The 13,940-nt window shown below is 36.0% G+C and overlaps 1 protein-coding gene across 1 annotated transcript; it reads left to right on the forward strand.

Annotated features, from left to right (window-relative positions):
* The first annotated feature begins 12,722 nt into the window (after positions 1-12,722).
* Positions 12,723-13,064, forward strand: LOC127123278 (uncharacterized). The gene has a single exon (XM_051053511.1). It carries the CDS (start codon positions 12,723-12,725, stop codon positions 13,062-13,064), a length of 342 nt encoding a protein of 113 aa, XP_050909468.1.
* The last annotated feature ends 876 nt before the right edge of the window (positions 13,065-13,940 follow it).

Raw genomic sequence — 13,940 nt, forward strand, 5'->3', positions numbered from 1 at the left:
TATTTGATAAAAGTGTTGTTGAAATTGTTGTTTCATCAAGGGTTTGCATCTTTGTGAAACAACACTACTTTGGTCTATAAATTGAGCATTTTGAATTCAGAAAAATACAACACAAAAGTTTATCCTCTTCACACAAAATTTCAGATATTATCTTCCCTACATTAGAGTTTTCATCGGTCTTGTGCAAACTCGAGTATAGACTGAATTATCCTGGATATTCCTGCATTCCAACTCTAAGAGATTTGAAAGTGTTTGAAATACTTATACAAAAAGTGATTTCGTTCATGATTCTAGCCTCAATCCATTCGATTTAAATTAATTTTCTAATAATCTTATAAGTAGTTTGTATAATGACAACTGAAGCTTATGTTTCAGGCATCAAAGGGATGAATCAAGACAATATCTTCTTCCTCCTAATTTTCATGAAGATTTTTTATTTGTGATTAATATTAAAGGTTGCTACTTAAAAAAAAATTATGGCAATTCTCTATGATGATAAAATGTATACAATTAATTTATATAATATTTTAAAATTTCTAAAAAACTAATTTATGATTTTTTGTGATTAATTCCTGGATGCAATTTTTATGGAGAAACCAATATACATGTTTGTTTATTCATAATCATAGTAAAAAATACATATTTAACATGCGATATTAGATTACTCTTTCATGCAAATAACTTTTGTTCGTTATTAGTTATTTTCTATGCAAGTTGATATTGATATTAAATATATTGTATCTTTAATGCATTAAAAAGTGAATAAAAAAAAGTGGACGATAAATGGATCATATATTTATGAGAAAGCAATTTGCATGTACCATTAAAATAAATTAATCATTTGACTTTAATTGTTATCGATATTTGTTTGTGTCTCCTTCTATAAAAAAATTATATTGACTATGATATTATTGTTCAAAATCATCTTATCAACCATTTATTATTGTCTAGAATTGCATAGGTGCCGCGAGTAAAGCGTTTTATTGATATTGAAACTTCTATATTGATATGTACAAGCCTTCTATTTTTTTCATTATGGAGACTCGGTGTGAGCCAAATAGATTACTAAAACCTGTGCAAAAGTTGGGGTTTGATGAGGCCATATCTACAAGTAACATTGGCTATGTTGGAGGTATCTTAGTTGCATGACGTAAGGATAGTTGGAACATTACTCTCAGGGCTAAGGAGGAACAATATATTCACCTCAGTCTTAGAAGTGTTACTGGTGAAGAGTGGTTGTTCACATGTGTTTATGCTAGCCCCAATGGGTATATGAGACAAACTGTGGAATAGTTTGAAGAATCTGGCACGTAACATGAACAAGCCTTGGATGATAGCTGGAGATTTCAATGAAATTTATTATGCTCATGAGAAAAAAAGGAGGAGTGCAGGTTTATCAGAGAAAATGCATGGCTTTTTGTAAAAATATTGATGATTGTAAGTTGCATGATCTTGGGGCTAGTGGTCCTAAGTATACGTGGAGAGGGCCGATATTTTAAGGAGGCCAACACATTTATGAGAGATTGGATAGAGCTTTGTGCAATGAAGATTTGAGTTTGAAGTTTCCAGAGGCCCATTTTAAGGTTCTGACTAGAGTTGAATTTTCTGATCATCATCCAATCATGATATCTCTCTCTTGCAATATGTACTCCAAAGTTGCTAAATATTTTAGGTTTGAGAGTGCTTAGTTGGTGGGTAATAGTTACATGGAAAGGCTCATGGGGCTGTGGAAGGACAATTAAGGGTTATGGAAAAACCTTAAGAAGATTCCATAAGACTCTAAAGCTTGGAACCGTAGTTCTCTTAATCAAGTTCGTATGAGGAAGAGAGAGATTATGGCGAGACTTGATGGTGTTCAGAAGTGTATGCATAGGAGAAACAATATGGGGCATGAAAACGCTCGAGATTAAGTTGCAAGATGAGTTGAATGATGTCCTGAAAAAATAAGAGATTATGTGGTTTCAACGTTCGAGGGTGAAATGGCTTGCTGATGGAGATTGCAATATCAAATACTATCATTTGGAAACCATCAATAGAAGAAAGAAGAATGTTATTGTCATGTTAAAAGAAGATCAAGGTAATTGGGTAGAAGATGGGGATCAATTGAAGAAGATGTTTAACAATTACTACAAGTAGTTGTTTTGACTTAGTAATAATTGGAAGAACTGACATCAAACTCAGATCACATATCCCATCCTGGAGAATGTAGATATTGATGAGCTGGATCAGCAAGTCATAAATGATGAAATTAAAAGGTCGCTCTTTGACATGAAGTCGTGGAAAGTTCCAGGTCTAGATGAATTTCCTGCTGGTTTTTATCAAAAATCGTGGGACATTGTTGGGAAGAATGTGTTTGAGTTTGTGAAGTGTATTGGGAAGCAGCCAAATCAAATTGGTGAAGTGAACAAAAATGACATTTGTCTCATCCCCAAAGGAGAGAATCCCACAATTGTTATGTCGTTTCGCCCTGTTTCGTTATGTAACACCAATTATAAGGTCATTAGTAAGGTTTTAGTGGGAAGGTCGTTAAGAAACATATGAACAAATTGATTTCTCCGTTTCAAACTTGTTTTGTATCGGGAAGAGTGATCCATGAGAATATTATTATAGTCAAGGAAGTCATGCATAATATGGAGAAAATGAAAGGTAAAAAAGGTCACATCGTAATTAAAGTTGATTTGTCTAAGGCTTACGATAAATTAATCTAGGAATTCATTTGGCGTATGCTCCAAGAAATTAATCTTCCTGCAAGTATGACTGATATTATCATTCATGCAGTGCCGTCTATAGAAACCAATGTTAATTAGAATGGAGCTAGGAGAAGTTTCTTTCGTCATCAATGAGGTATTCGACAAGGATGTCCTATCTTGCCATATTTGTTTGTCCTTTGAATGGACAAGTTAACCCATCTCATTGAGCATGAGGTGATCTTGAATAATTGGAAGACATTGAAATTAGGTAGGCAAGGCTCTTGAATCTCGTATCTCATGTTTGCTGATGATCTCCTACTGTTTGGAGAATCCATAAAATCTCAAATGGCATGTGTCATGAGAACCCTCAATATGTTTTGCATCATGTCTGGTCAAGAAGTTAGTCATGAGAAAACTAGCCTTGTGTTTTCTAAGAACTCGAATAAAAACATGTCGGGTAAGCTTGCGAATTTGTATGGTTATAGGATAACGAATAATTTAGGGAAGTATTTTGGTGTTCCACTTAGTGGAAAGATGTTGAGGAAGAATGATTTTCATTATCTTGTGGATCAAATTTCTACTAAACTTGCAAGCTGGAAGAAAAATAGTTTGTCTCTTGCAGAAAGAATCACTTTGGCCAAGAGTGTTCTTGAAGTTATATCCCTCTATCTGATGATGATTAACAGAATTCCTAAAGCCATTGTCAATGAAATTCACAACATGCAAAATAAATTTATATGGGGAGATAATAGGAGCAAAGGAAGATACATGCAGTGGGCTGATGCATTATTACTAAGTCTAAAAGGCATGGTAGATTAGGGTTGAGGAACTTGGAGACTCTAAATACAACATGCCTTTTGAGGTTGGGTGGAAGATTGAACCTAATGATAAGGACTTATGATGTGAGATGTTACGGGATAAGTATGATATTCAAGAGGATGTTAATTTTTCTGGCTCAAAGGCTGGTGATTCTAGCCTTTGGAGTGGGATATCTAAAGTTGCCAAGGATGTTCACAAGTTTGGGTGTTGGCATGTGGGGGGTGTTGGTGTAAGCCTTAGAGGCTAATACTTTTGGTACTTGTATCAGAGTTATTTATTAATAATAAAAAGCTTTTTCTTTATTATGTTTGTTTAATAAAGTCCCTAGAATAGCTAGTTCGTTTAATGTATCAAGTGTGACTTAATCATGAGATCACATTAAACATAAGGACACTATTCTTAAAGTATATGTAGTCGAGCTTTATTGTGAAGTGGGATAACATTAAAGCATTAAGACTATTATGTATATAGACTGATGATCACATCTCATGGATCATGGATAAGGAGTTATCAAGTCTTAAACATAGGTATGACTATTAAGAGTAATATTTATACTGGATTGACCCGCTATGAGAATACTATATAGCATGTTATGCAAAGTGTTTTAAGTTATTCTTATGGTGATAATGGTGTATGCCACCCTTCGACCTGAAACCACTATGGATACTAGATGTAGAGTCGAGTGCCTTATTGCTGATCAAACATTGTCCGTAACTGGATGACCATAAAGACAGTTGATGGGTACTCCACGAAGCATGTTGAGGGACATGAGTGACCTAGATGGAATTTTCCCATCCTGCGTAACAGAATATATGTCTATGGGGCCAATATTGAACTGGACAAGGATGACACGGTCTATGCCATGTGTTCAATATAGACATAAGGGCAAAAGGGTAATTGTACACATAAGTATTATCACAAAAGGATTTGTCAAATCACATGACATTTTCGTTTCTTGGGTAGCAGTGATGTCTTGCTAGATACCGTGCACTATTTATTATGTTAAATACGTGATTTAATATAATTGCCAATGCCGCGAAAACCTACAGGGTCACACAGAAAAGGACGGATTGATGAGAGATAGAGTAACTAAGGAACACCGTAAGGTACAATGCACTTAAGTGAATTGTAGAACATCGTACGGTACGGTGTACTTAAGTAGAATACAAAATATGGTAAGGTACCACGCGCTTAAGTGATTTTGGCATATTATAAGATATGGGCCACATACACTTAAGTGGGCTTTTTAGCTTACAGCCCACACAAGTTATTCTATAAATAGAACCCTTGTGCGGTAGAATTTGTGCAGTTTCTCTCTCTCTCTCTCTCTCTCTCTCTCTCTCACTCACTCACTCAAAGCCTTCATTCGTAGCAGCTAGCACTGAGATTGAAGGAATTTGTTTGTGTGGACTGAGTAGAGGCGTTGTCATCGTTCAACGTTCGTGATCGCTCCGTAGATCTGCATCAAAGGTTACAATCTCCACAAGAGGTAAAGATTCTATCACTGATCATGCCCGTTCGTAAGGATCACTAAAGGAGAAATTTTTTAAATTCCGCTGCGTTTTGGATCGCTATTCTCCTTCAGTGGTATCAAAGCCACTTACGAAACCATGCATCTGATAGCTATTTATTTTCTGTATTAATACGATTAAAAGACAGAATGAATCAAAGAATAAACGAGTAATTAAATTTGGCATCATGTGTGTACGATTTGGATGATTGATGTTGACTATGCTTCAGAATCCGACGTTAGTATGGTGAAGCAGCGATACATTGATCGTACATAGGTTATGCAATTGAGATCGATCAAGTTATATATATGATATAAGTAATCCTGATGTAAAATACGGTATATATGATATACTGTTTCTGTTTCGTTCATTCAAACACTTAATGGTTGTTTTCCTTTGAGCGATCAATGGTCATTTGCTTCTTGATCCGACATTAGTATGGTGAAGAAATGGCGTGTTGATCAATCCTACTGAATTAACAATCGAGGTGTGTTTGACGGTCTAAAATTGGTGCATTAGGGTTAATGACGGCACAAGGGTTGTGTTGTCAAAGAGTTATGCGATTAGGGTTGTAACTGCGCAAGAGTTGTGCTTTAAATTATTAAGTGTTGATGCGAAAAACGACGTCAATTTCAAATGAATTTTTCATTAAAATTTTGAGTCGGTTGAATGTGCAGCGGAACCCCCGGCTAACTCTGCGTAGTGTGATCGGTCGCCAAAATTTAATTTGGTTTTAATTAATTAACAGAATTTAAATTAATAATAATAATTTGTTTATTATTATTGTCTTGTGGTGATCGGTTATGGCCTTAGTTTTCCTTTATTTTGTTTTGGGATTTTAAAATACGACCTGCGTGTCGTGCCTCTCTTTTAATCTCTTAATGTAACCTCTTTTTATCATCTCACTCCCTTGTATGTAAAACGAGTTTCTTTTATGTAATATAATATTATGAAGAAAGAGAAGAATACAATATCAAAGGAGGACAACCTTGAAGATCTTGCTTGGAGAAGCTTAGAACATTATTAGGGGAGCTTAGGTTCTCTCATTGGCTTGGGAGAACAATTGCGCTAGGGGCCATAACTGTTTCATTATGTATGTTGATGCATGTGAATGTATGTTGATACATGTGAGGGACGATTTATATGATAAATAAGTCAGTCAGATCAGAATAATTGCAAAAACCCTCAAATTAAATATTAAGTTTATGCTTTCCAAGTTTTAGCACTCATCAAGACTAGTATCGGATAATGCAAGTTTCGCCTACGCGAGGTGCATGTTCTATATTAGTAAGGTGAGATTGGATAATTGTAATATCCAATTGCTAAAACAATGGGTCAAACTTAACTAAATAAATTATAATAAGATTATATATGTTTAGAAGCAAGAGTTGGAAATGATCCATGTGATGGATTAGAATAAGGAGTAATTCACCAAACTAAAATATTCGAGAGTTATATTAGATATAATTGGAAGGAGTTCCTACCTAAATAACCTAGTTTTGTGTAATCTGCCTACGCAGACTTAAAACAAAGTGAAATGTGGATCTCGACCCACTAGAAAATCTTCCAACGGGATTTTCCGAATCAAATGGTGAAGGTCATTTGTTTTGAGTAAAATAGTGGGAGCATATTTAATTAAAGGCCTAATTAAATATGTTATTGATACTTATATTTTCATTATTTACATGTAGATTACCATGACAACAAACACCTCTAACAAAATTTTGCGATCAATCCTTGACAAGGAAAAATTGTCTGGGATAAATTTTCTGGTTTCTGGATTGACACTGAAATCTGAGGATTATCCTCAAACATGATAGAAAGTTGTATGTCTTGGAGAAACCGGTTCCTGAAGAGGAACCTCCTAGTTCTGCACCTAAGGCAGAAATAGATGCTTATAAGAAGCATGTCGATGATGCCAATGAAACTGCTTGCCTCATGCTAGCTACCATGAACTCAGAGTTGCAAAAGCAACATGAGAATATGGCAGCGTTCGATATGATCAAACATCTGAAGATGCTCTATCAAGAGCAAGCAAGGCATGAAAGGTTTGAAGTTTCAAAAGCCCTTTTTCAAGGAAAGTTAGCTGAGGGAGCCCCTGTAGGTCCCCATGTGCTCAAGATGATTGGGTATGTGGAGAACCTTGAGAGGTTGGGTTTTCCCCTCGGAAAGGAACTTGCGATTGATTTGATCTTGCAATCGTTGCCAAATAGATTCAGTCATTTTATCATTAATTTCAATAAGAATGATATGGACAAATCTCTTCCTGAACTGCTAGCCATGTTAAAAACTGCTGAGCAGAATCTGAAGTCAAAAGGGAAGTCCATTCTGATGATCGGAAATGGAAAGAGACAGAACAAAAGACCCACCAAGCAGGGTGATAAAGGGAAAGGCAAGGAAGTTGCCAAACCCAAACCCACTGTTGCTGCTTTGAAGCCTAGTGGAGGCATAGCAAAGGAAGACACCTGCTTCCATTGCGGTAAGACCGGACACTGGAAGAGAAACTACCCAAAGTACCTGGAAGATAAGAAGAATGGTGTAGAGACTTCAACTTCAGGTATTTTTGTTCTTGAAATTAATTTATCTACTTCTTCATCATGGGTATTAGATACTGGATGCGTTTTCACATTTGTACCAATGTGCAGGGGCTAAAAAGGAGTAGAGATTTGGCAAAAGGTGAAGTTGACATACAAGTTGGAAATGGAGCAAAGGTTGTTGCTTTATCCGTAGGAACTTATGTATTGACTTTACCTAGTGGTTTAATGATTTAGTTAGAGAACTCTTATTATGGACTCATGGACTCTTTTGATTATGAATCATATGAGACATGCAGATCTTGTTTAATTAGAAAGATGACAAAGTCTCCATTCACAGGAAAAGCTGAAAGAGCTAATGATCTTTTGGCCCTCATACATACTGATGTATGTGGACCACTGAATATACCAGCCAGAGGAGGTTTTCAGTACTTCATCACATTTACTGATGATTCTAGTAGATATGGTTATGTGTATTTAATGAAACAAAAATCAGAGTCCTTTGAAAAGTTCAAGGAATTCAAGAATGAAGTACAAAACCAACTAGGTAAGAATATTAAAACTCTTCGATCAAATCGAGGTGGTGAGTATTTAAGCCTAGAGTTTGATGACCATCTGAAAGAGTGTGGGATCCTAACCCAACTTACTCCTCCTGGAACACCCCAATGGAACGGTGTATCTGAGAGAAGAAATCGAACCCAGTTAGACATGGTCCGATCCATGATGAGTCACGCCGATCTTCCAAACTTCTTTTGGGGACATGCACTATTGGCAGCAGCTTACACACTTAACCGTGTTCCATCCAAAAAGGTTGAGAAGACACCATATGAGATATGGAGTGGTAAGAAACCACATATGTCTTACATAAAGATTTGGGGTTGCGAAGTTTATGTGAAACGACAAATTTCAACTGAGCTTGAGCCCAAATCTGACAAATGCTTATTTGTGGGGTATCCTAAAGAAACAATAGGGTATTACTTCTACAATCCTTCTGAGGGAAAAGTGTTTGTCGCTCGAACTAGAGTTTTCCTAGAAAAGGATTTTATTTCCAAAGGAATCAGTGGGAGGAAAGTAGAGCTTGAAGAAATTCAAGAATCACAAAGCATTGATACACCTATGGAGGAATTAGAGCAGGAAACACAAGTAGTTGTGGAAGAGCAACCTGCTCAAGTAGAACAAGACCAGCGTAGGTCAAGCAGGATACGTCACCTACCTGAGAGATATGGATATCTCATAACTGATCAAGGTGATGTATTACTCATGGATCAAGATGAGCTTGTGACCTACCAAGAGGCCATAATTGGTCCCGAGTCTGAGAAGTGGCTAGAAGCCATGAAATCTGAAATGGATTCCATGTACACAAACCAAGTTTGGACCTTGGTAGAACCTCCTGTAGGAGTTAAACCTATAGGATGCAAGTGGGTCTTCAAAAAGAAGACTGGCATGGATGGTAAGGTACATACTTATAAGGCAAGAGTGGTTGCAAAAGGATATAAACAAATTCACGGGGTTGACTATGATGAAACCTTTTCACCAGTTGCAATGCTTAAATCTGTTTGGATTTTACTTGCTATCGCTGCATATCATGATTATGAAATATGGCAGATGGATGTCAAAACTGCCTTCCTTAATGATAATCTTCTTGAGGATGTGTACATGACACAACCTGAAGGATTTGACATACCAGAAGAAGTCCAAAAGATATGTAAGTTACAAAGATCAATCTATGGATTGAAGCAAGCTTCCAGAAGCTGGAATCTTCGTTTTGATGAAACAGTAAAACAATATGGATTCATCAAGAACGAAGATGAGCCTTGTGTCTACAAGAAGGTTAGTGGGAACATGATCATTTTCTTGGTATTATATATATGTGACATATTACTCATTGGAAACGATGTCCCTACCCTACAACAAGTAAAGTCTTGGTTGGGGAAATGGTTTTCTATGAAGGACCTAGGTGAAGCAGCCTATATATTAGGAATCAGGATCTACAAAGATAGATCACAAAAACTGCTTGGCCTAAGTCAGAGTACATACATAGACAAAGTGCTGAGACGCTTTAATATGCATGATTCTAAGAAAGGATTCATACCTATGCAACATGGTATGTGCCTATCAAAAACACAATCCCCTTCAACTAAGGAAGAAAGGGATCGCATGAATAAGATTCCATATGCATTTTCAATAGGATCTATCATGTATGCCGTGTTATGTACTCGACCAGATGTCTCGTATGCTTTAAGTGCAATAAGTGGGTACCAATCTGATCCAGGTGATGCTCATTGGGTAGCTGTCAAGAATATCCTTAAGTATTTGAGAAGGACTAAGGACTCATTCTTGATATATGGAGGTCAGGAAGAGCTTGCTGTACATGGATACACCGATGATAGCTTCCAGACAGATAAGGATGACTTTAGATCGCAATCTGGTTATGTGTTTTGCTTAAACGGTGGCACTATGAGCTGGAAAAGTTTAAAGCAAGATACAGTTGCTGATTCTACAACTGAGGCCGAGTATATTGCTACCTCAAGTGCAGCAAAGGAAGTTGTTTAGATCAAAAAGTTCATTAGTGAACTTGGCATAGTTCCTAGCATCGTGGATCCCATTGGTCTCTATTGTGATAACAAGGGTGCTACCGCACAAGCTAAGGAGCCTAGATCTCACCAACGATCCAAACACATACTTAGGCGTTATCACCTCATTCGAGAGATAATAGATAGAGGATATGTGAAAATATGCAGAGTACCTACACTTGACAATATTGTTGACCCACTGACAAAGCCTCTTGCGCAGCAGAAGCATGATGGCCATACTAGATCTATGGGCATTAGGGGTATGCTTGATAAGCTCTAGTGCTAGTGGGAGATTGTTGGTGTAAGCCCTAGAGGCCAATACTTTTGGTTCTTGTATCAGAGTTATTTATTAATAATAAAAGGCTTTTTCTTTATTATGTTTGTTTAATAAAGTCCCTAGAATAGCTAGTTCGTTTAATGTATCAAGTGTGACTTAATTATGATATCACATTAAACATAAGGACATTATTCTTAAAGTATCTGTAGTCGAGATTTATTGTGAAGTGGGATAACATTAAAGCATTAAGACTATTTTGTATATAGACTGATGATCACATCTCATGGATCATGGATAAGGAGTTATCAAGTCTTAAACATAGGTATGAATATTAAGAGTAATATTTCTACTAGATTGACCCGCTATGAGAATACTATATAGAATGTTATGCAAACTGTCATAAGTTATTATCATGGTGATAATGGTGTATACCATCCTTCGACCTGAAACCACTATGGATACTAGATCTATAGTCGAGTGCCTTATTGTTGATCAATCATTGTCCGTAATTGGATGACCATAAAGACAGTCGATGGGTACTCCACGAAGCATGTTGAGGGACATGGGTGGCATAGATGGAATTTTCCCATCCTGTATAACAGGATAAATGTCTATGGGCCCAATATTGAACTGGAAAAGGATAACACAGTCTATGTCATGTGTTCAATATAGACATAAGGGAAAAAGGGTAATTGTACACATAAGTATTATCACAAAAGGATTTGTCAAATCACATGACATTTTTCGTGTCTTGGGTAGCAGTGATGTGTTGCTAGATACCGTTCACTGTTTATTATGTTAAATACGTGATTTAATATCATTGCCAATGCCGCGAAAACCTATAGGGTCACACACAAAAGGACGGATTGATGAGAGATAGAGTAACTAAGGAACACCGTAAGGTACGGTGCACTTAAGTGAATTGTAGAACATCGTAAGGTACAGTGTACTTGATTAGAATACGAAATATGGTAAGGTACCACACGCTTAAGTGATTTTGGCATATTATAAGATATGGGCCACATACACTTAAGTGGGCTTTTTAGCTTACAGCCCACACAAGTGGTTCTATAAATAGAACCCTTGTGCAGAAGCATTTGTGCAGTTGCAATTTTGTTTCTCTCTCTCACTCAAAGCCTTCATCCGTAGCAGCTAGCACTGAGATTGAAGGAATCCATTCGTGTGGACTGAGTAGAGGCGTTGTCATTGTTCAACATTCGTGATTGCTCTATAGATCTGCATCAAAGGTTACAATCGCCACAAGAGGTAAAGATTCTATCACTGATCATGCCCATTCGTAAGAATCACTAAAGGATAAATTTTTTAAATTCCGCTGCGTTTTGGATCGCTCTTCTCCTTCAGGGGGATGGAACGAGAATTATTTCTTGGGAGGATAATTGGATGGGGAGGGGTCTAGTATAGTTCCATTCAACATATTATTCCTACTGACTTGGTGGGAGCTAAAATGGTGGACTTGGTGAATAACCAAGGGGAGTGGAATTGGAGCTTGCTTGATAGTTGGCTGCCTATGGAGTGGAAAGATAAAATTTGAGCTTACTTTCTGCATTGCATGGGGCAAGATTCTAACCAATTTTATTTTGTAGTTACTACTACTGGTGAATTTTCTTTGAAGGGTGTTTACCAGGACATAGAGGTGAATGATAGTATCCATGAAGATGTTTATTGGAGGATGATTTGGAAGTTGCAAGTTCTGAAAAGGTGTCGGAGTTTCATGTGGCTTCTTAAACATCATAGGTTTCTCACTAACCACGGTAAAAGTAGGAAATGCCTTGGATATGCGAGCTACAAATTATGTGGAAGTGTTTGTGAAGATACTTTACATGTTATGCGAGATTGTACTAAGGCTATGAATACTTGGAAAACAACCGTGCCATGCAAGCTCGTGGTGGAGTTTTTCTCTTTGGATATGCATAATTGGATTCACTTCAACTTGAGTCTAAGGGAGATGGGAACACCAATTGGAGGAACTTGTGGAAGGTTGCATGCCACAAAATATGGATGTGGAAGAATAATTAAGAACATGATGAGGAGTTTGTGAGACCTTTTGATACGTCGTACGTTATTTTCCAGAAACAAAAGGAATATGAGGATGCCGCTAGCATGAAGTCTCTTGTGCTTTGTCGCGAGGTGAGGAGGAGGGAGTATGGTTGGGAGATGCCATAGAATAATATGGTCAAGCTTAATACTGATGGAGATAGTAAGGATTGTAGTATGGCTGGGTGTGGTGGTGTTATTCGTGATATGAGGGGTGAATGGTTGGAGTTTTTTCCAAGTTCTAAGGAAACTGTAGTTCTATCATGGCTGATTGTTGGGGAGTGTTGAAAGATCTCAAGCTCACCGAGAGTTTAGGGTTGAGAAAAGTGGAAGTGAATGTAGACTCTGAGTTGGTGCTGAGAGCAATTCAAGGCGAGAGTCGAAACATTCCTAGTTGTTGTGCGTTGATTATAGAAATTACTAGGTTAATTAAAAATCATAAACTGTTAATAATCTCACACACCTTTAGAGAGGCTAATGCTTGTGTTGATGCATTAGCTAAAATGGGTTCTATGGATAAAGATTCTAAGAGCTACACCGAGATTCCCGGTGCGCTGGTGTTATTGTTGGAAGCGACAAAGCTAATTAGTATGATCCGCTCGTAGGGTCTGTTTAGTTTCTTTCTCTTTCCTTTGATCCGAGATTCATCTTTGTTATAAAAAAATATATTAACTTATAATTAATATTTAAAATATCATAAGATGAATAATGTATTTATTTTTGGATAAAATCATTTAATCAAAAATTATAATGAATGTGAAGTTATGGTTCATGAATTGGAAACATAAAATAATTTAATAATAATATTAATAATGATAATTTGAAGGACAGGTTTCAATTGTATTGTTGTTTGTGCAATAACTTATAAATTTTAAAATTACTTATCTCATATTATATGTGCATGCTAATATGAAAAAATTATTTCTTGATCATCTTGATATTAAAAATAATTTGTACATTTTCTTTATTATTGAAAGTTGACAAATATTTATGAAAAAAGTTATAGAAAATATTAATGATTTTAGTTCATTATTTATTTTATAATGTGATTCTTATATGAATATTACATAGAAGATTGTTAAACACGTTAGAAATATAATTCATTATGTATATGTTAGTTATGCAATAAAATATTTATTTAAAGAGAATATAAACAAATGAGTGTTAGTTAATATGGTGTATATGACTTTTATGTTTTAAACCTCTTTATAAAATAAAAGTTATGATCATGGTTGTTGATTGTTATAAATATTTAATGTGTTGAATATATTTTAGATATATTCAAGTAGATGTGTAACTTCAAAGTAAAAATGATTATTATTAAATATTTTATTGACAATGAAAGAATGGCATAAAATTTGTTATGTCACAAAGTCTTTATGTCATATAATGAATATAATTCTTTTGAAGAAAAAATGATTTTTCTCCATATGAGGTATGGAAAGGCATTGCACAAAATATATGTTATTCTAGAGTGTAAG

This window comes from Lathyrus oleraceus, chromosome 2, assembly GCF_024323335.1.
Source record: "Lathyrus oleraceus cultivar Zhongwan6 chromosome 2, CAAS_Psat_ZW6_1.0, whole genome shotgun sequence".
Lineage (NCBI taxonomy): Eukaryota > Viridiplantae > Streptophyta > Magnoliopsida > Fabales > Fabaceae > Lathyrus > Lathyrus oleraceus.